This window comes from Malania oleifera, chromosome 4 (assembly GCF_029873635.1).
Source record: "Malania oleifera isolate guangnan ecotype guangnan chromosome 4, ASM2987363v1, whole genome shotgun sequence".
NCBI lineage: Eukaryota > Viridiplantae > Streptophyta > Magnoliopsida > Santalales > Ximeniaceae > Malania > Malania oleifera.
In genome coordinates this window covers 44433407-44454925 of record NC_080420.1, presented here as the reverse complement: position 1 = coordinate 44454925, position 21519 = coordinate 44433407, and the positions used below count along the sequence as shown (strand labels likewise).

The following is a 21519-nucleotide window of genomic DNA, read 5'->3' as shown; positions in this document are numbered from 1 at the left end:
CTAATCGAGTTTGCGTATAATAACAGCTATCTGGTCAGCATTGAGATGACACTGTTTAAGGCATTGTATGGTAGGAGATGCCGATCCCTATTGTACTAGGATGAGATTGGGGAGAGACAAATATTGGGGCTAGAGTTGATACAGCAGACTCATGATAAAGTCAGACTCATCAAGGACAGGATCAGAACAGTGCAGAGTCGGTAGAAGAGTTATGCAGATACTCACCGAAAAGAGTTAGAGTTTGACGCAGGTAGTCACGTATTTCTGAGGGTGGCACCGTTGAAAGGAGTTATGAAGTTTGGGAGGAAGGTTAAACTGAACCCTAGGTATATTGGACCATTCGAGATTCTTGAAAAAGTGGGTCCAGTTTCCACAGGATAGCTTTACCACTAGTTTTTTCTAGAATTCATGACGTATTTCACATTTCTATGTTGAGAAAATACGTTCTAAATCCCTCCAATGTGGTCAGATATGAGGCATTGGAGCTCAGTGATGTTTTGTCCTATGAGAAAATGTCAGTGCAGATTTTGGATTGGAAAGAACAAGTACTGCATACGAAAAGCATACCATTGGTAAAATTTTTGTGGCGCAACCATGCAGTAGAGGAAACTTCTTGGGAGTTAGAGGAGCAGATGCGCCAAAAATATCCACATTTATTTAATAGACTTCAGGGTTGAAGGTATATAATTTGATTTGTATAGTATAAGTTAGGAAGTGTTTAGATTTTAATGGTTTTGGGGAGAATTTTCTTTCAATGGTTGTAATCTCCCAGAACCCCTTTTGTAACCACGATATTCCTCCTCCATAATTGAGGGTAATTAATAAAATGGTGGTGTTTTTCTTTAAGAGTGGAAATGTAGTGAATGAAAAATTTTGAAGACGAAATTGAATAAGGAGGGGAGAATGTAGAGACTTGGAAAATTTATTTATGGATAATAATAATAATAATGGAGGAAAAAGGAAAGGGGAAAGAAATTTTAAAAGGGAGAAAACAGGGCTTCGTCGATGAACCCAGGGTCTTCGTCGACGAATGGCACATAGATTTTGGCGACGAGGTACACATGTCTCGTCGATGAGAGATTACCAAGAGTTTGGAAATTTCAGGGAATTTCAGGTTCGTCGAAGAAATAGCTTCCTTGTCGACGAAGTGCCTTCATGAGTTCGTCGACGAATTACTTGAACTTGTCGACAAACACCAGCTTATAAATTGAGGAAACCCTCATTTCAGCGGTGTTTTCTCTCTCCTCTCAGTCTCCCTCTCTAGAAAATCTAAACCCTTACCTTCTCTCTTCGTTTTCGGCTTCGTTATAGCCCAGTTTGACGATTGGGAATTGCCACGAGGTTCCTAAGAAGATTCTCTACAACATAGGCGAAGTAAATTTTCAATTTGGAGTTCCGGTGCATCACCCCAAAATCAGGGTAAGTAAGAGATTTTAGGGTATTATGGTTTGTTTGTAGTATTTGAAATCTAGGAAGTATTATACTGAAATTGTTGTGGGAAATGAGTTGACTATTTTGGTAAAAATGTGATTTTTAGGCTTTTGAGTTGGAAACACTGAAGAGCGGAAAATTTAGGGTGTTAGTGGACCTCTCAGTAAGTCAGGTAAGGGGAATAAATTATAACAGTTGATTTTATGAAATACTGATTGTGTTATTATATGAAAATGAAATTATTATATTTACCTGGAATTTATTATGATACAAATATCAGATAAAATTTTGTATGACATATGATTTATATTGAGAAATTTTTAAACTGGGTTAAATGATTTAACTTGGAAATGTGAAATGAGACATGAGATTTGAAATGGGGAAAAATGTTGAAAGTGTAATGCACTGGAAGATGTATATTTTCTGAGAAATGATGAATATGAGAAATTTATATGGTAATATGAGATGATATGAGTTGCGAATATTGTATTGTGAAAACTGGGTTGAGAATACTGATTTTGTGAATATTTCAATGTTAATACTGCAATGCAAATTATGAAATGTGAAAAAGAGAAATGAAAATATTGCAACGTAAATACTGCAATATGAATGTGATATAAGTATATTGAAAATGTGAACATTGCATGGATAATGCTGCAATGAGAATAATGAATTGTGAACACTGATATGAGATTATGAAATTGAGAATATGTGAATATATGTATTGTAAAGTAAATACTACAATATCAATATTGAATATGGAAATGAGAAATGTGAATATTGCACCGTTAATTCTGTAATATGAATATTGAACTGTGAGAAATGAAATGTGAAATTCTGAAATGGGAATACAGACATGTAATGGATGAAATGTCAATACCACATAATGATTGTCGATATGTGGTAGTGATAACCTTGATGGACGAATATGGAAACCTAATGATGAGTTGTGATATTGAGTACGGTACCATTGCTAGTGGAGTTAGTGCAACTACATGGGCTCGTGGAGTGTGTGGCGTGATAGTAGACTGAGCTGTATAGTAGAGTAGTTGTGCCCCTTGAGTCCGAATTAGGACTTTTGGTCGACCAGTCGTACTACAGAGACGGGATATATGATGACATTTGACCTAACCGGGTCCGCCAACCGCGATTATGTTCAGCCTTCAGGCCGCACAACCCTATTTATGGGGGGAAGCATAGCGTGGAGAGATATCCTCAAGGTAGCCATAAGTACAGATACAGATGTATTGGTAACTAGTGACACTCATGAGCTAGATATGGAAATGGAAATGAAAATAGAAATGAAATGAGAATGGAAACGAGAATGAAAATGAGAAATGAATAGCGTGATTTAATAAATAATTAAAGGGAAGTAAAACACACCGCTCGAGGGTTTACTGAGTAAGATGAGTATTCTGATAAGTATCAGTTGTAGTTGAACCTGAGTAATTGGGCTAGGATGCAAATGATATCAGGACAGAGGGAAGCTACTTGTATAGGCGGGTAAATTTCCCTATTCTCAGGAACTTCCCCGGTAAACTTGGGTTACGAATGAATGATTTTGGAAATGGAAGTAAAAACTTATGAAAGCTTGTGTTTTTATACCTATATGATTATGAATGTGGAAATGGTATTTTCTCATAAACTATTATGACTGAAATGAATATGTGTTATGATATAATGAATCTCATACTGTCACATATTGAAGATAATTTATTCCGTCTTATTGAAATGTGTCTCACCCAATCATTTAAATATTTCAGGAAACTGAGATAGACCTGGTGATAGAACTCTAAGATAGAGGGGAGCAAATACCCTGAGTATTCAGGGTGAGTATTTTGAACTAGGGAGGTTTGATTTTCCTAGAGTTCAGTGGTTGACTTGTATATATGAATGGTAGTACTCTGATATGTGTATTTGCTGTGGTATGTATATGTATGTATATGAAATGACTTCCGCTATTAGGTTTATGTATTTAAGTATGATTGTATACCCGATATCCACTTTTGGGTTATATATATATATATATATGGAAAAAAAATTGGTATGAGAATCGGGTCGTAACACTAATGTCTCACGACCTTCATGCTTGCAGCGTCATATTTTGGACCCCCCTGGCCACATGGCCCATGCTCCTCACAGGTTGCTCCTTTTTGGTTTGCTTGGGTCCGACCCCTTGTGCATGGTCAAACCTTTTTACTGTGTTGGCTACCTCCAATTTTGCATGGCCCTTGCATGCTCTAATTTGTCATACTCTGCTGCCTTGTTGCTCCATGCGACCACATTAATTTTTCATGGCCCATGCAAATTCTATTGGGCCTCCAATGTGCTGCTTTCATGCTTCTTCAATTCTTCTTTTCTTTTCAATAAATATCCTACCTTGAGAAAAAAAGAGGCACAGTTGCAGAAAAGGGTGAACTTAATTCCCAAAAATGAAAAAAAAAAGGACTTAATTTTACAATAAAAATGACTTAATAAAAAGAAATGCGAGAATAATAAAAAAAATGTAAAATAAAAGGATTCAATTGAAAGACTTCGAAATAAAATGACTCAATTATAGAGTCTCAATTTTAAAATAATAGGAACCTAAAGAAAAAGGATTCAATTGACAGGGATTTCAATAAGGTAACAGGAACTTGATTTAAATATATACTTAATTTCGAAATAAAAAGGACTCAATTTTAAATCACAATGACTCAATAAAACAGATTTAATAACATGACTCAATAAAAAGGCTTTCAAAAGGACTTAATTAGATTTTTCAAAAATGATCCTCAAATTTTCGGAATATAAAATTGAACCCTCTTCATGTAAATTATCATGTTGTTACGACGAGTCCCCTCATCGAGAATTGTAAATATGTATATAATATCAAGTGCTCCAAAGCACTCAATTATAAGTTTTCCTTGCATCTACATTTTCCCCTATCGTCCAATCACCCTTTTTAATCACTTTATCTTTAAACTCTCTTACTTTTTTGGGTACCACCACCTAGTTTTCTTACATAGATTTATGTTCTCCTTTCTCTTCCATTTATAATAAATATATCTAACATTAAAACCCTATGTCGTGTTAAATTTTCACCTGTAGGAATAATTATACAATCCTTACATGATAAATAATCTACCCTCCTAGTTAAGAAAAAAAAAAATTTATCTGACGTTTATTTTGTTCACTCTTAAAAGTTATTAAGCAGCCATTTAATTGTGAAAAATATTTTTCATTTTTCATTTTTTTTTTTGTTGTTCAAAGCATTATAAAATTTTCAACTTATTTTCAATTTATCAAACTTCACATTAAAAAGATATAAAATAAAAATTTTGTGTAGTTGGGCAAAGTAATTTTTTATTTTATATTTGCAGAGTTCAAAACAAATACAAAAAATACAACTTATTTCCTAATTTTTCAAAAAAATTATATAAGATAATACGTGGAATCATGAGTTTTGGGGTTTGAATTTGAATTTTTTTGTATTTGGAAGAAACAAAATGCATAAACAACATAAATCAAAGTCCAAGATTGAAATTCTATGCTCATATCAGAAAGTAGAATTTAAACTCTAGAAAAATAATAAAAAAATATTTTTCAACTTTTTTAGTAGAAATTAGGGAGGATTTTCTTCATTATTTGAAAATTAGAATAGAAATTGAAACTACTTCCACAAGGAAATGATGTTACAACCTTTGTTATTCATTTATTTCATAAAAATCTTGTAAAATTTTACAAAGTGGCTAACCTTTTAGTAATTTTTTGTAAAAAAATAAAATGAAAAATGAAAAATAAAATATTTTCCACAATTAAAGGTGCCTTAAGTATGTATTCTCTCTTTCTAAAGCATGTGTTTATTGTAATTTAATGAATTTTATGCCGACTGTTAGTTACGTTGCGTAACGCTTCCTTACTCTACTTGAGACCAATTATATGGGCATTTAGAATATTAAGTGCATCATAAAGGGTGTAATTAGTTTCTGTTTAAGATATGAGGAATAACTAATTTCAAATATCCCTTCTCACAAAACCCTTTATCCAAACATTGCCCAAGACACGAGCAATCAAAGAAGACTCCCCTGAGCACTGTTAAAGCAGCGTTTTGAATGACGAGCAAAATAGGCGGAACTCCAATAATTGCAGCACTCAGAAAATGCACAATAATTAAATAGGCGAAATAACATCTGATGAATCCCACAAACCAAACAACCAACCAAAAGAAAACAAAACAAAAGAAAACAAGAGTGAGGACCAAAATCTTTGCTCAATAATGGTGGGGAAAATTTTGCCACATTGGTAATGGTGGACGACTGTAGCTCAAAAGCCTGGCAATAGAAAGATGAAATTGCCCACTACGTAACAAGTAACAACAAAGAATCAATATTCTCTACACAAGAAACTGTGGTCCAGAGAGAGAGAGAGAGAGAGACCTAATGAATAGGCATTTACAATTCGTCAAAGCAATATAAATATTTACACCTCCCCCCCTGAAAAAACCAAGGACAAGAAATCAAAGAATGGTTGTGACCCCCGAAAGGTAATTAAAGTCATCGCCTCTTTTGACCCAAAGCCCGGTGCAATTGCCATGACCAAACCATCAGGAATATCACAAGGGTCAACCCCACAGATACCCAGAAGATCACCAACCAAACAGGCATTGGTTTAGGGTACAAGCCTGGAAGACAGTAAAATAACCACACCATGAATGTCAGTGACAATCAGGTGTATTCATTGAAATTCAGTGGTACCAGCAGGGATTAAATTCATAATCACGACAAAGAGTAGAGATCGTACCGTGTCCAAACTTAATGCAAATGAGGAGTTCAATAATGCAAATAGCAAGGGAAAGCCAACAAAATGCTCCAACTTTTTTCACCGGTTTGCTGAAATAAATGGTGTAATTAAGCAAAAATTGTGAGAAAAATAGAACGCCGTTATATGTACACGTATATATGAGCATATATTTGTGTCTTGGGTGTGTATATATAGGACAAATGAGCCAGCCCCTCTTGTACAAGAAAATATTTATGGGACTACATATGGCCCACAAAAAAATCTCGACCCTTTGATCGAAAGTTTAACTTCTTTCTGTTGATCAAATTTGGTTCACTTGGTCAAAATAGCCGCATTTTAATGTGGAGAGAGAGAGAGAGGGTACCGGTCCTGCAGATAGGAATTGTACTCGCGAATAGTTGGAATTGCGATCAACCACCACAATATCAACCTATAGACAATCACAGGATTTCTAGGAGGGATCCAAAGACAGAACTTAAGAAAGAATGTGTTGAGCTCCACTGTCAAGAAGATAATGCAGAGACTGAGAACTTGAATGAAACGCCATGGACCTAGCAAGGGGTGCCATTCATCTTTGTCCCACTGTGCTGGTGTAAATTGTCCTAGTGTTCGCTTCACCTGAGACATCAGTACAGGGCAGCAACTTTTAGGTATGAACATGATAATGGAACTTGTTCAGGCAAAGTCAAAGCAGATTAAAATAACTATAAAATCCTAGTCAGGATGATAGGCAAAGGTACGAATGAAAAATTAAAAAGCACATCAATCCAGTCTCATAGAATTTGCCTCCAAGATAAATTTCCACAAAATTCTTAGAAGCCTGGAGTCCAGAATTTCAATTACATTACTGATTTTTGGTACCTTACATAAAGTTCAACACGTTCTCTGCATATTGCACTGAAGAGTGGAACCTATAATGGAAACGACAGTGGAAATCCCTCGACTTATTTGTTTTTATGCTGGAAGAATATAAGCAATTTGTTGATAAGATCCACAATAATACAACGGGCAACAAAAATGCTTTCATTTCCAACTTTAATGTGTACATGGTCACGTTTCTCCAGTCAACCAGGGCTTCATTTAGTAGATCTTTTTTTCCTGAATCTGAACCTCTTCAAAGTGAGGGAAGACAAAGCTGTACCTTTTATTTATTGAAATGCCATTTACTAGGAAATGAGTTTCAGTCTGTTCAGTTGTGGAAAACGTTCATTTCCCACAAAAATGCCACCTTATCCCCCTGTTTTCCTACATTCGTATTGTATGGAAAAGTTGGAAAACAATAAAAACAGTTTTCCAGTTTTTTATACAAATGCTGGAAAACATGAAATTAATGTGGCCCTTTTTTTGGGTATATTTTTGGAAGACAGGAAAAAACAAGTGAACAGCTCCTTACTTTAAGGAAAACTACATTTTCCAGCTCAGGTAATGCTGTAATGGAGCTCAAATAGTTAGATATAGCTATCTCATGGTTTTAAATCGCGGTAGCGGGTAGCATAACGCAACGGTAACAGGCGTAACAGGAAGCGGGAGTAGTGGATGTTACATAATGGGAAGCGAGTGTAACGGCCGTGAATTTTTTTGACGCATGCACAACCTTGTATTAGCGTACTTGCATGTTTTAAGCTTGTAGTCATTCTCAGAAAGAGTTTTAGTATATTTTGGATCCTTTAGTTTATGTAACTAAGTTATTTGGTAAGAACAACAAGTTTACATTTGTTTTAAACCACCATTGATAGAAAAATTACGTGTGTGTGTATATTTATACTTCTCATTGTTCTTATCTGTGATAAATTCTTATGTGTACTAAATTAATTAATAAAACAAAATACATTATACACTTCATTAATCTATTAGACACATAAGACATACGAATAATACAAATATAAAATAACTAGAAAAGAAAGAAGGTTGAAGTTGAAGAATATAGAACATAAATATCACATTACTAATATTATCAAAATAAAATATTTTCCTAACAAGTTAGTATTTTCAAATTGTTAATTAATGCATCTATTGTGAGTATTTAAAGAAAAAGTAAATTTTGTATCATTGTCATCCTCATTATAATCTTTTCCCCCTCTTGCCACTAGGTATTTTGAGAATGATATATGAAAGAGAGGGAAAACGTGAGAAGAAAAAGTAAAAAAGAAAATAATTTTTTGGTGTAACAGTCCTGTAGCGATTACGTAACGGCCATAGCGGCATTTACGTAATGGTTGCGGTCCGTAACAGCTGCTACGGCCGTGATTTTTCTTCCCACCAATTTCGCGGGGTGTAACAGTATCGGTAACTCAAAAAACCGTTACGTAACGGTCGCAGCCTCTATTTAAAACCATGAGCTATCTTAAAGTCTCAATCACACAGGCCCATCACACAGCAGTAACAAATTCATTTTCCAAATTTATTTCCTGCCAAAACAAAGAAACGCAGCCCATCACAGGTTGCTCCACCAATGCAGGGTATGGAAAGGGTGGTCTGCTTTGATGCACCCAAAACAAAGAAAAGGCAGCCCAGCACAGGATGCTCCACCAACGCAGGGTCTGTACAGGGTGGTCTGCTTTGATGCACCCTCAACCCTACGTGGTGCATGCAGAGACTTGTTCACCAAAACAAGTGGGTCCTAAATGTATTACTCCCTTAACAACCAACGAATGAAATTTAGGAGCCATTTGATATCAGTTTCAAAAATTAAAGAAACTAAAACTAAAAACTAGCAACCTGTTTGGTTAACATTTACAAAACTAATACAAATTAAAAAATTAATTAAGAAATGTTCATTTTTTCTTTAAATCAAATAATTAATATTATAAAAATATGATTAAAACAATAAAAGTACAAATAATACACATTAAAAAATTACTATAATAAAATAAAATTTATTATCATTATTTAACTTAATTGTTCTACTTTTAAATTTTACTTTACAACAAAAATTTTATAGAACATGGAAATTGAAAAATAGTAAAAGTATTTTGTGATTGGCTATTTTTTGAAATTTATATGTACTTTTCTTTTAATTATATTTAAATTCATATGATCATTTAATTTTAATTTTAAAGTGTATAAAATGAATAATTAAATAAAAAAAACTATTTTTGAATATTAAAATTTCTGGCGACAAGTTGCGGAAACAACTGAAAACCATAAAATCGGGTTTTCAATCTTTTGGCAAACAGCTGAAAATCAACAACAGAAACAAAAAATTGACAACAAAAACAAACGTGCTTTTATAATTTATTTCTTCACAGTAGAGAAATAGAAACAAAAAACAAAAAGCAACAACAATACTAAACAGGTTCATAAAATCTGGTTTTCAGTTTTTTGACAGACAACTGGAAACTAGCAATAGAAACAAAAAACTAACAATATTAACAAACGAGTTTTTATAATTTGTTTCTTCACTGTGGAGAAGCAAAAACAAAAAACAGAAAACAATGATGACACCAAATAGGCCCTTAAGTTTCATCAACCTTGCCCTTGCAATGATGCCTTAAAAGATTATAGAACAGAAGAAAATATAACAAAAATCTGTCTGGCACAAAAAAATACCACTCACACCTTCAAGAACATTCTACATCAAGCCCAAACAAAATCAAAAGATATGATAGTTCTAGTCTTCTAGACACATGAAGCACAAGGACTGTGCTACATAGCTATAGGATATTTGCCCCAACTCAGATGCTCTAATCAATCAAACAAAGTTCACTTAGAAAATCCAAAAATTGTGATATTATTATTATTGATAGAAAACCATGATAATACTATCAACAATGATATAAAATTCAGAGGAACAATCCCTAATCCTCAAACAACATAACTATGTGAAAAAGGTGAACCATCATTAAACCCTTAGGGTAGAGAGAGTCGGAGCATGAACTAATGAGAGAAATCTCAATGATAGAGAGATTCATGAGTTGGCTCTTTTAACCAGTTTTCTTGATTCTTTTCACGTTAATTTGGGGAGTGATAAAAGAGTTTGGAGTTTGGATCCTTCTAGGGATTTCTTTTGTAAATCTACTTTCTCTTATTTGACTCACAACCCCAATGAGGATTCTTTTGGTTTGCACTCTTTGATTCGGAAAGCTAAAGCTCCCTCAAAAAAAATAAAGTTTTTATTTGGACTGCAGTACTTGATAGAACTAACACAAATGATGTACTTCAGAAGAGAAGGCCTAATAATCACTGGATGTTTGTATCCTTTGTTTGAGTAGTGGAGCAACTTGCACACACTTGTTTCTTTCATTGTCCCTTTACATGGGTTGTTTGGAATAAATTATTTAGTATATGTGATTCAGACTGGATTTATCCTTTCACTTTGAAGGCTTTTTGCTCTATCACTTTAAGAGGTTTTGGAAGAGGGAAGAATAGGAAAACCTTACAGCGATGTACTATTATGGCTGTTATTTGGTTGGACAGAAATGCCAGAATATTCAAAGGGGTGGCCAAAGCAAATAATTTGGTTTGGAGTAGAGTAAGTTATCTTGTCTCCTTGTGGGTGTCAGCTAATGGCTGTTTTCATCATGTTTCTTTGGAAGACCTGCAGCGCGACCGGTCGGCTCTGCTTCATTGACTTGGCTTTCAGATTATGATTATCTCCTGGAGTAATTTTTTGTTATTGTTTTAAAGGGAGGATTTCTTATGCTACTGGTTTTCCTTTCTTTTTCAATATTTTCTTTTGTTGTACATTCTTATCTCTTCTGATAAATTTCTTTGTTTATAAAAATGAAAAATAAAAGGGGGAAGAAAAATCAATAGTTTGAAAGGATTCCTTCAAAGAAAAAGAGTCACCATCAGATGAGACAAAGAATATGTCATTTGGTGTAGGCCTAAATGACCTGACCTATCACATCTGATTAATTATCTAGACAAAGTAAATATGAAATTGACATATTGGGTAAATCATTTAGATATAAACTTAATGTAGTTCAAAAATAAAATTTGAAGTCAATAACTAACGAGCCAGCACCATAAAGATCTCAACCTGAAGTAATTATTAATTATTCATTATATTTTGGCACCAAAACAACTGTAACATTATGATAAGTTCAAAAATTAAAAAAAAAAAAGTTGAAAACTTAATGATGACCACGAGAAATACCTTCCCAATAATATTTGGCTGACGGCTTATACCAACCCACTCATATGTTTTTCCATCGAAGTACCGAACAGTATGCATTCCTGCCCAGATTCCTTACATAGTAAACCAAAAGAACATGTCACAATAAACTTCAAGGACTATAACCAAAATTTGGTCATGACTGTCAAGCTAAGTTTTGAATGCTTGTTGCCAAAATTACATCATTTTACTGGTACATCAAACTAAAAAGGTAAAATGGTGGTCAGGTCATGTTAGAAATGTTAACACTTTAAACTTAAAGAAACTAGTCAAGAAACAAGGAATCCGAATCTCAAAAAGAATTATCATGTAATTAGTTGTTGTACTAGTTCATTTTTCTCAAGTTCCAAATTCACCAAATGTGATACATGAAAATTATCATCAGGAAAATTCAGGCACAAATGATTGCTGAATGAAGCAATATTAAAATAACCTGATGGGAGAAAACTCAATGAGATAATAAGTTATTATCTTAATAGTGATAGTTCAAATTGCCATCTTGAATAAAAACCATCAAGGATACCTACAGCCAAACACAAGTTGTCGCTCATAGTTATACAGGAACTCCTGGACCTTATGAGTAAACTATTGGAGAAAGAAAAATCAAAGGACAGCAAGATGAGAGCCACATTTCAACAGGCTACACGCAATCAATGGCTGATAATTAACAACCAGAGAAATATCTGAAACTAATGAAATTTCGAGAGGATATCTATAGCCACAAGGACCAAAATTAGATCGAAGGATTGCCAAATATAACTTCCACAACTTTTTGTACAAAAGCTTGCAATTTTTTTTCATAATTATCTGCAGAGAATGGCTTTCACGAGACATTCATGGTAAAAACAAAAAAAAAAACAGAAAAAAAAAAAAAACAAAAGAGCTTCGGCCCAAAAATTTTGAGCAATTTAAGACAATATAAAGTTGATATTCAAATGCTATTGCTTTCAGAATTATCTTTCTTTTTACAGAAAAAGAGAAATTTACTGAGGAGGAGAAGGTATAAAGATAAGAGAGCATGACATCCTCCAACAAATATACACTTCCAGAACATCATATGCTACCTAATTTTTTTTTTTCTTTTATTTAAAAAAAAAAAAAAAAAGCCTACTACAGAATCTTAATCTGATAGGTTATTGCTCATGAAAGCAGTAACAATCTAGTCTACAATGAAGGAATGAACTGAATTCAATGAATGTCCAGAGGGTGACCTAAAGTTTGCTCAAACAAAAACAAGGGAAAAAAAAAGTAAGCAATCCTAACTGTATAACCGTAACAGAAGTCAGATTTATAGCGTATGAGAAGCACCAAAAGTAGATGCTAATACACGAATGGTAATCTCTCCCCCCCCCCCCTATGTCTACCCTACATGCCAATTATTTTGGGTAATGTTCATTAAAACACCACCATCATTGAGCCAATGGACAGTTGAGCAATATAACCATTACATTAAGTACTAGAAGCAGGAGAATAGTAACACTTTTTATTAGTCTAAATATGAAGAAGAAGCCATTGGGTAGTCCACTGGACAACTTCTTGTTCTATTTATGTGTTTACTCACCCACAACATATTCTGTGACGCAATAAGTGACAAGAAAATGCTGAGTAAAGATAATCAAATTAAGAAAACCTTAATTTATTTATTAGAACAGGTAGGATTTGCAAAAACAGTAAGAAGCCGAGTGCAAAATTAAAATTCAAAAACCAAAACAGAACAACACCTTATAATTTTTTTTTTTTTTTTAAAAAAATCAGATAAAATGAAAAGAAAAATATCTGCCAACTCCCCAGTGTTATTGCTAACAAATAAATTGACAATCAGTGTTGTTAGCTGGGGCTCAAATCCTTGCCTGTTAATTGGAGCTTTGAAGACTTAAGGGAGGGCCAAAACTTCCAGAATAGTGGACTAATTTACAGTCATAGCCTCCATTATCAAAAAAAGGAAATAAAATTTAACCTTAGAAAGCAAAGACAGTAAGGCACACACTTGTGGGTATTGACAGTGGCTGTTCTCAAACTCCAAACCACACATTTATGCATTAAAAAAACAATATATGCCACTGTCCTACATAACAGAATGAATTAAACAATCCCAGCATGTTCAAGTTTGGACATTTCTGTTTAAGATAATCCGTTACAGCACAAACCCTTGGTCTGCCATGACAGTTGAAGACATTTGTCAATCCAAAAAATTGAAGCATGAAAAATTCACAAAAAAAGGTCACTGTATTTAAATTTGGACTGCATTGTATGTTTCCCATCATCTGGTAATTTTCACTTTTTCCAGAAGAAGTGGAACAATGGATGCATTTATTTTAACAGCTGACAGAAAAAACAATATGATTGAATAATAAGAAAAAATGAAAATATTAGGCAAATAGTGGCAATAATAAGAAAAGGCAGGACAATAGCATAAATCATTGAAGATGAAGACACAAATGGACATGTGTGTTAATTTTATAATAATCACAAAAAAAATAACACAAGAAAATAATCATAAATGCTCATAAGCTATAACAAAATAATCACAAAAAAAAAAATTAAAAACACTAGATCATTGGCAAAATGTCAATGCTATTGTTCATATATCCAGCAAAAGGAAAAATAAAAAATAAAAAATGCTGTAGTTCAATAATGCAAACCAGGAAATTTGTTGAAGATAACTCACCAAACCAATTGCAGATTAAGATATCAAGAATAATACTGTCCCACCAGCATTCATTAAAGTTAGGCAACATGTGGCGAAAGGTGAACTGAAAATTCCACAGAAGGATTAATTCACAAGTGCAAGCACACATCCACAAAAAATTCAACAATAACATTCACATGAGAACACAATGACAACAGCAGAATATCAGCCTGGGCCGGAAATTAAAAAAAATAAACCAGAGCAAGAACAGGCCAGCACAAAATTCAGCAATAACACACACAAATACACAATGACAACAGCAGAATATCCTCACAAGCTGAAAATTCAACATAAGGATTAATTCACGAGTGCAAGCACTGATCGAAAAAAAATTCAACGCTACCATTCACATGAAAGCCCAATGACAAATACACAATGACACCAGCAGAATATCCACACAAGCTAAAAATGAACAAAAAGATAAACCTTTTTGTATTAGGTCAAGAAACTAACCTCCATTAACTCAAATCCAATTGACAACACCCACAATAGGGGCTGATTCCTGATCATTATAGCCTTGCCCCACCATCCAAAAATATGAGCGAGAACAAATTCATCAAATAGGGTTTCCTAGAAGGAACTAAAGCAAATCAGAAGCCTGCGGCATTTCAACAAGGGCATAAAGAAAAGGGGAAACTTATAGATGTGATATTGAATAAATTAATAGCAAAAGAAGAAATCATACATAAACATTCTTAAACCTGCTTGTGGGATTTTCGGGCAGATAAATGCGGCAATCAGTACCATATGATCTTTCAGGAAGTTCTGCATATAAGGTTGTGCAAATATAGTTAGGAACCCTCTAAAAAAGGGAAAGACTGCATTGAAAACAAGCTATTCTATAACCAACAATTATCAAGACCAAAATCACATAATCAAGGTCAGCTACTATGGTAGAAATTAACAGTTTGATGAAGCTCGAGTGCATTACCAACACCAAGATCAGGGTGGAGAAATTTCATGAACTGGCGAGCATCATCACGTTTCTGGGAAAAAAAAAAACAGCTTCAGTAACATGACTTTGAGCATTTAGACAACAGAATAACAAATAATGAAAATCAAATAGATTCAAGGACCAAGTGAGGAGGTACGGGGATCCAAAAGGAGGAAAACAAATGATTCTGTAGATCATGTATGCTGTTCCAGAGTCCTTAAAAATAAACATAATACAATGTCCAGACTCAATAAAATAGGGAAGGAAAGATGAAAAGGATTCCCCCCACTTCAACATGCAGAAAATAACAATATCAGATAAATGAAAAAGAAAAGAATTAGTACCCCAGTAGGCTAGTACAGAAAAAGATTTAGATCCACCACCCTTACATAATTTAGGGATTATAGAACAAACATGTGCACACGAGTTATTAAATTGAATACACACACACACACACAATAGCTTTGAAAAAACTAACCTGAAAAAGCAAAAATGTGAGAGCAACGAGGTAGACAACAGCCATTCCATGAACTAAGCGCCACAAAGCAGGATGTGGTCGAATTAGCACTCTGTATGGAAAAGTAACCATAGCCACTAATGTATCAAAATAATATAAAAACAATGCTCACAATAGACTGTATCTGACAACTTACGTTGAAGGGGCTTGCAGCAAACAATAAGCAAGGAAAACTGCAATCATAGCCCATACACCCCTATCACAAACAAAACACAAAGTTAACATGTTCCATATATCAAATGATGATGAATAGCATGGCACAGATGAAAGAACAAGATGATAATAAATAGCATGAGATAGATGAATAAAAACACACCGTTTCACAGATGTAACAAGATCACCAGATGAACTTCTTTCAGGATCAAGAGCTCCACTTGCCCAGCTGGAAAGCACATCCCGTAAAAAAAAAATGATAAATAAAACACAATCCATTCAAAGAATTACTACGCAATCACCTTTAGCTAAGAGCTTAAGCTGTAAGGTTGAGGGCAACAATGTATATCAAGCCTCAACAAGTATAACAATGTATTAAGCTAAGACTACAACAATAGAGTTCAGCTTGGGTAAGACTGAATTTTCTAATGGATACTACTAAAATAAAAATTATTCTTTTCGAGGAAATACTAGGAACAAAATTGCCAAAAAACAGTCCCATGTTTGATGTGGGATGAATGAGGCAAGGGAAAAGAACACCTCCAAAGGGGAAGGGGGGGGGGGGGGGGGTGACAACTCTCCAAACCTATTATCCACAATTATTGGTTGCTTGAGATACATTATCCAATGACTTTCCTAAAACAGTTAGTTTTTGCATAATATTCCAGTGCAAATAATGTAATTATCATTAAAATTAAATCATCCATGAGCCAACCAAAACCAAGACCACAAAAAAATTGAGATAATGATCCTGTTAATCCTTGTTTATACGTCTCCTAAGACCAGAGTTCATTCCATGAGATTTCCACAAAATCCTACCCACCTCACAGTACTCAGCAACAAGGATGCAACATGCCCTAAATCAAAGAAATTAAGAAGGATGAAGCCCCTAGGCTTAAAAATTGGAAGCTAAAATTGATATGCGATAGTGTGCTTCAAGATTGCCAGGCATAACCTAAGCCAAATATAAGTAGTTTTCAATGTTTTAAAAGTAAAATTGTTGAAAGTAAAAAATAATACTTTCTGGCTTTCATATAAAAAGCATAATGCATGATATCTACTGTATGATCTAAAACAAAAGGATTAAAACATATAAACACACATTCAGGTCATCCATTATGAAACAGAAAATTTCTCTCCTAAACTTTAACCAAATAATTTTCCTTCGGTTATGGTTTCGACCTCTCCAACAGAAAACTCACCAGCATCACATGAATTTCTGCAATAACTTGGACTGAAACCAAGATCAACCAATACACGTTGGAGAACCATGATGTTGAAATCATTATTTACAAATCCAAATACTTTACAAATTAAATCACTTGAATTCAGATGTCATAGAGTATAACAAAACTAAGAATAGCCCAACTGTTTCAATATTAGAAGAAAGCGCTAACTGAAGGCAGGACTCAGGATACTCACATAAGCAAACATGCACCAATAAATAACAGTGTAATGGTACGAGGCTGATATGCCCATGCAGTCCATGGATCAAGTTCCTCATTAGCACCTAACGAATTCAAGTTCCCATTTTCTTTAAGAATAGAATCTTTTCTTCTTGCTCTCCTGTCCCCATTGGGCTCCAAAGGCCCCATGTTCAAGAGATGCAACGGGCTTACTGCAAAATTTAGAATCAAATGGCACAAATGAGTATATTTTAAAAAGGGAGAAAAAGCATAAACAACAACAAATATTCGGTAAGGATTCATATCATAGAATGATATGAAGCAACAAAATAGAATGATATAACCTGTAAAAAAAAAAAAAAAATGGAATTAAAAAAAATTAAAAAGAAACTGAAAAATAAAAATCAAATTGTTTTTATTATTTTTTTTAACCATTAAAAAGTGTGCCTCAATACTATAAACAATGACTAGATGGTATCAAACTAATCTATGAAATATTTACCATCAAATTCTACAGTTAATTGACCAAAATAAAAGTCTTTGCATGCCACCAAAGAATGAAAGAAAAACAAAAAGTGAGAGGTCTTGATAACACCAGAAGTTTTTTCATTAAAGCAAGACAAGATTTGCAAAGTTAAGCACAATCTACAGTTCATTAACATACTTAATGGAATTCCAGAAGTAGTCTGGAATAAAAAGTATTCCCAATTTGTCAATTAAAACAGTATTAAGGGTGAGAGAGATCAGAGACCAGGTTCTCATCTGCCTGCAATTTCTTATCAAAATCACATACGGAATTGCTTATTAAATTAAATGCTTCTGCACTCTAAAAGAATCCAAATGAGAACCTGCTGTGCTAGGCTTGAAGAAAGGAATCACAGAAACTCATTATCCGCCTAAGAATATGTTACTGAAAAACTCACCGAGCTCATTAAGTATCAGCAAAAAAATGTTATTGAAGAAGAGAATAAGAGTTCAAGCTAACCCAATATTGTAAAATTTTCAGCTCAACAACTTAAAATTGAATCTCCATGCCCATCAAACATGAACAGAGAAACCTATTGCAGACATTCACTGAACAAGATTGAACCAACCAACCACCATTTTTATTCATGTCAGTAACAAACCAACAGTAAACACTATTGAAACCACATAATTTACACACTCATACACACAAGTACTTAATTAAAGCGAACATTAAAAAATATCAAAACCCCATGAACGATAAAAAAAACAACTAAGATTTAAAAGACATAAAATTTTCACCTTAAATAAAATATACGTATAATTTAATGCTACATATGGCCAAACATAGTATAAAAAGCGCCCAAACCGACAATAAACCTCCCGAATTGCGAAATAATTTTAAATACAACGGCCTTTTCAATCCAAACGCAATTCAAATAACAAAACCGGATCAAAATAAAAAACAAGGATATCAATAAACCAATCACGTACGCCAAAATGAGGAGTAGATTCAGAAATGGGTACGAAAAAAAAGGAGCGAAAATGCTAGGGAAAGATGGAAAAAAGAAAAATATAAATAGAGAGGGATTATATATAAATATATATAATAACAATAATGTATAAATTATTTGAAGAAGGAAAAAGGGCGAAGAAAGGTGGCCTGAAAAGGCAAAGTTATTTTGGGATTTACTTACGTGGAGGGGCGGAGACAGAGGAGGGCCAGCCGCAGGATGAGGAGACGAGAAGATCGTGGCCGTCGGATCGGTCTCAGAGGTTAGGATGTTTGGAACAGAGAGAGTTAATGATGAGATGGGGAGTTATCGAAATTTGTAAGAAGATGAAGATGGAGAAATGATGATGATGATGATAATAATTACACTAACAACAGCTCTCTCTCTCTCCCTCCTCTCTTTCTCTCTCTCCGTCTCTCTAAAATCTGCGTGGGTTTAGCTCTCTATATATCTTTGCAGTGGCAGAGAAGAAAAGGTCCCGGGGGGAAGGGGGGGTGTGGAGTCGCTCTGCAACAGCGGCGAAAAGGCGTTGATGAAGGGAAAAAAAAAATAAAAAGTAGAGAGAGAAAGAGAGGGAGAGGGAGAGGGAGAGAGAGAGAGTACGACGGTCAAAGAGAGATTTGAAGATGTTTAGATACGCTCAACAAAAGGGATTGTGAAATGACGACAATGCCCCTGAATGTCTGCATTAATGGCACCGTTATTCTTGCGTTTCTGCTTCGCCTGCCGAAATGACAACAGTACCCTCCCCCCCCCCCACGCCACAAAACCAAAGCTCAAACTCTGCTTCCCGGTTTGTGGGCACCCTCTTACTAATGGGCAGCCCCACCTCCCAGGTCACGTGCCTTGCGCGTGATTTCCTTTTCTTTTTTGGTATTTTTAATATAGAAAACCAGTCCTTTCTTTAATTTCTTAATTATAATTTTTTTACGAATTTAAATTTAAAGTATATTTATTAATATGAAACTAATAGTAAATTAATATTACTCCAAAAATTATCTACATGCAATCACCTGTCATAAATTTTAAAAATCTATAAGCATTAAGATATATTATTGGCTAATATAAACTTTTATATTTTAAGTCTCAAATTTAAATTTTAATAGAACGAGAAAAAATATGATACAAAAATGGTTTAACTCTCTCGTTACATAGCCCAGACTCAGTAAGGACTTTTAGTAAATTTTATTTTTAAAAAAATTTAAAAAACTTTCACTCAACTTTTTCCCCTTCTTTACCTTTTTTTCTTTTCTTTTTTCCTCTTAAAAACGCCATATTCATTACCATAAAAATTGCATTATTTTGTACAAGACAAGTTTATGTTTGAGATATTATTGTAATGAGAGAAAGAGAGTTAAAAAGAAAAAAAATAAATGCATTTAATAAATATTTAGTTGAGGGGGGAGGACATGGAAGATATAGTCTTAAATCAGTCCAATAGACAAAAGAATAGGGTAAAAAAAAATCTTGTTCCTAAAACATATTTTCTCTTCTTTTATTTTCCTAGTTTTCTCTTATATTTTATAGGAATAGTTATGACAATAATAACAAAACCAAGTCTTAAGTCTCACTAGGTGTGGTCGACTATGTGTATCAATTTTTGCTAATTTATGCGATTATGGAACATTTTTTTTGATAGATTCAAGAATATTAAATTCTTATTCATTATCTCCTTCCAAGTTATTTTTGGAATACTTTTGAAAATGAGAAAAATAAAATAAAACTAAGTATAAAAGTAGAACCACAGATGCAATTTTTTTTTTATATATAGGAACTCCAGCCACCAACGAGCCCTTCGGACCCCCTGGTGCGGCACCAAATCTATGAATCAACATCCTCCCCCTAGGTCTTGCTGATCAGGTAAAGTCTGGAATACGGACACGACTTCTGTGCATCAGTTGGATGTTCGGCCAACCCGACTCCCGGGACACATCTCCATTACCATCCACTATCTCTACTGGCTCATAGAGAACTCTCACCATCCACGGTCCTCGCTGGTTCACAGAGCGAACTCTCACCATTCACATTTTCGCTGGCTCACAAAGTAAATTCTTACCATCCACAGGTACTGCTGGTTCTGTGAGTGTATCTACTTGAAATTGAACAACCGATGCTCCTTCTTATGTGTTAATGCCTTTCCACTATGCTATGCCCGTGGGGGCCGCATATGTAATTTTTTTTACCCATATTTAGTTGGAGGTTTTCAATTCAAATTTGATGAGGTACAAGACGGAACATGAAAGGAAAGATCAATTATTTCCCATCGTGTAGTTCATGACTAGCAGGATTTCTGCGTAAAAGATGGGAAATAAAAAAATCTCTATGCATTTTTTTCTTCTTCTTTTCCACTATATTCCTCTTTTTCTCTTACAATCACAATATTAATTACTTTTCCTCACAATCACACTATTGATTACAATAGTAATTGCATGATCTTATAATTTATTTAGAATACTTTGAACAAGTATATAAAAAAGTAGAGAAGGTTACTTTCTACAATGTTAATTGTAAAGTGAGGGGAAAAAAAGATAAGTAAAAAAGTAAAAAAGTAAAAACATAAACACGTTTTGCTTGAACATGGCAAGAGGAAAATTTATGGAACTAAAGCAATTAATTTTGTTCAGCTAAGCAAACTAATTCATCCTATTTAGTAGTACAGAAAAAGGGAAAAGGGCAAAAAAAAACATGGAATGAGTAACATACTACTTTCCTCTTTTCTCATTGACTTTCACTCTATACTTCACTGCCAACACATTTCTATATAATATAATAAATACCTTTAAAAATTTCCTTTCACTTTAACTAGAAAAGAAATGACTACCTTGTGTGTGAAAAGGATTGAATAAATATTCAGTATTTTAAAAATGGAGAAAAAATATTTTTTAACTGAAAAGATTACCTTTCTAGATATTTTGTCTTTTACGGTTGGTTTCTTTTAAAAAATTACGAATCCTCTAAAAATTCTTAACAAAAAGGAAAAGAGGGCACCCTATGAAGGCAATAATATCCCAAT

The 21519-nt window shown here is 34.0% G+C and overlaps 1 protein-coding gene across 1 annotated transcript; it reads right to left on the bottom strand.

Moving 5' to 3' along the window:
* Positions 1-5664: 5664 nt before the first annotated feature.
* LOC131152714 (CDP-diacylglycerol--serine O-phosphatidyltransferase 1) lies at positions 5665-19121 on the bottom strand. Its single transcript, XM_058104529.1, has 13 exons — positions 18690-19121; positions 17045-17240; positions 15786-15851; positions 15606-15665; positions 15431-15521; positions 14950-15004; positions 14704-14783; positions 14472-14588; positions 13998-14082; positions 11312-11403; positions 6578-6831; positions 6214-6302; positions 5665-6094 (listed from the first exon to the last, which is right to left on the bottom strand). Exons 2-13 carry the CDS (start codon positions 17215-17217, stop codon positions 5967-5969), a joined length of 1290 nt encoding a protein of 429 aa, XP_057960512.1. The 5' UTR covers positions 17218-17240; positions 18690-19121; the 3' UTR covers positions 5665-5966.
* Between the last annotated feature and the right edge of the window lie 2398 nt (positions 19122-21519).

Bases quoted from the DNA above. Each gene is read 5' to 3' on its own strand.
- LOC131152714 (XM_058104529.1), bottom strand. From the start codon at position 17,217: ATGGGGCCTTTGGAGCCCAATGGGGACAGGAGAGCAAGAAGAAAAGAT. The intron at 14,589-14,703 runs GTATGATTTCTT...AGTTCCTTCTAG, and splicing joins GCAGGTTTAAGAATGTTTAT to GAAACCCTATTTGATGAATT. The intron at 11,404-13,997 runs GTGAGTTATCTT...TTACTATGTAAG, and splicing joins CTTAATCTGCAATTGGTTTG to GAATCTGGGCAGGAATGCAT.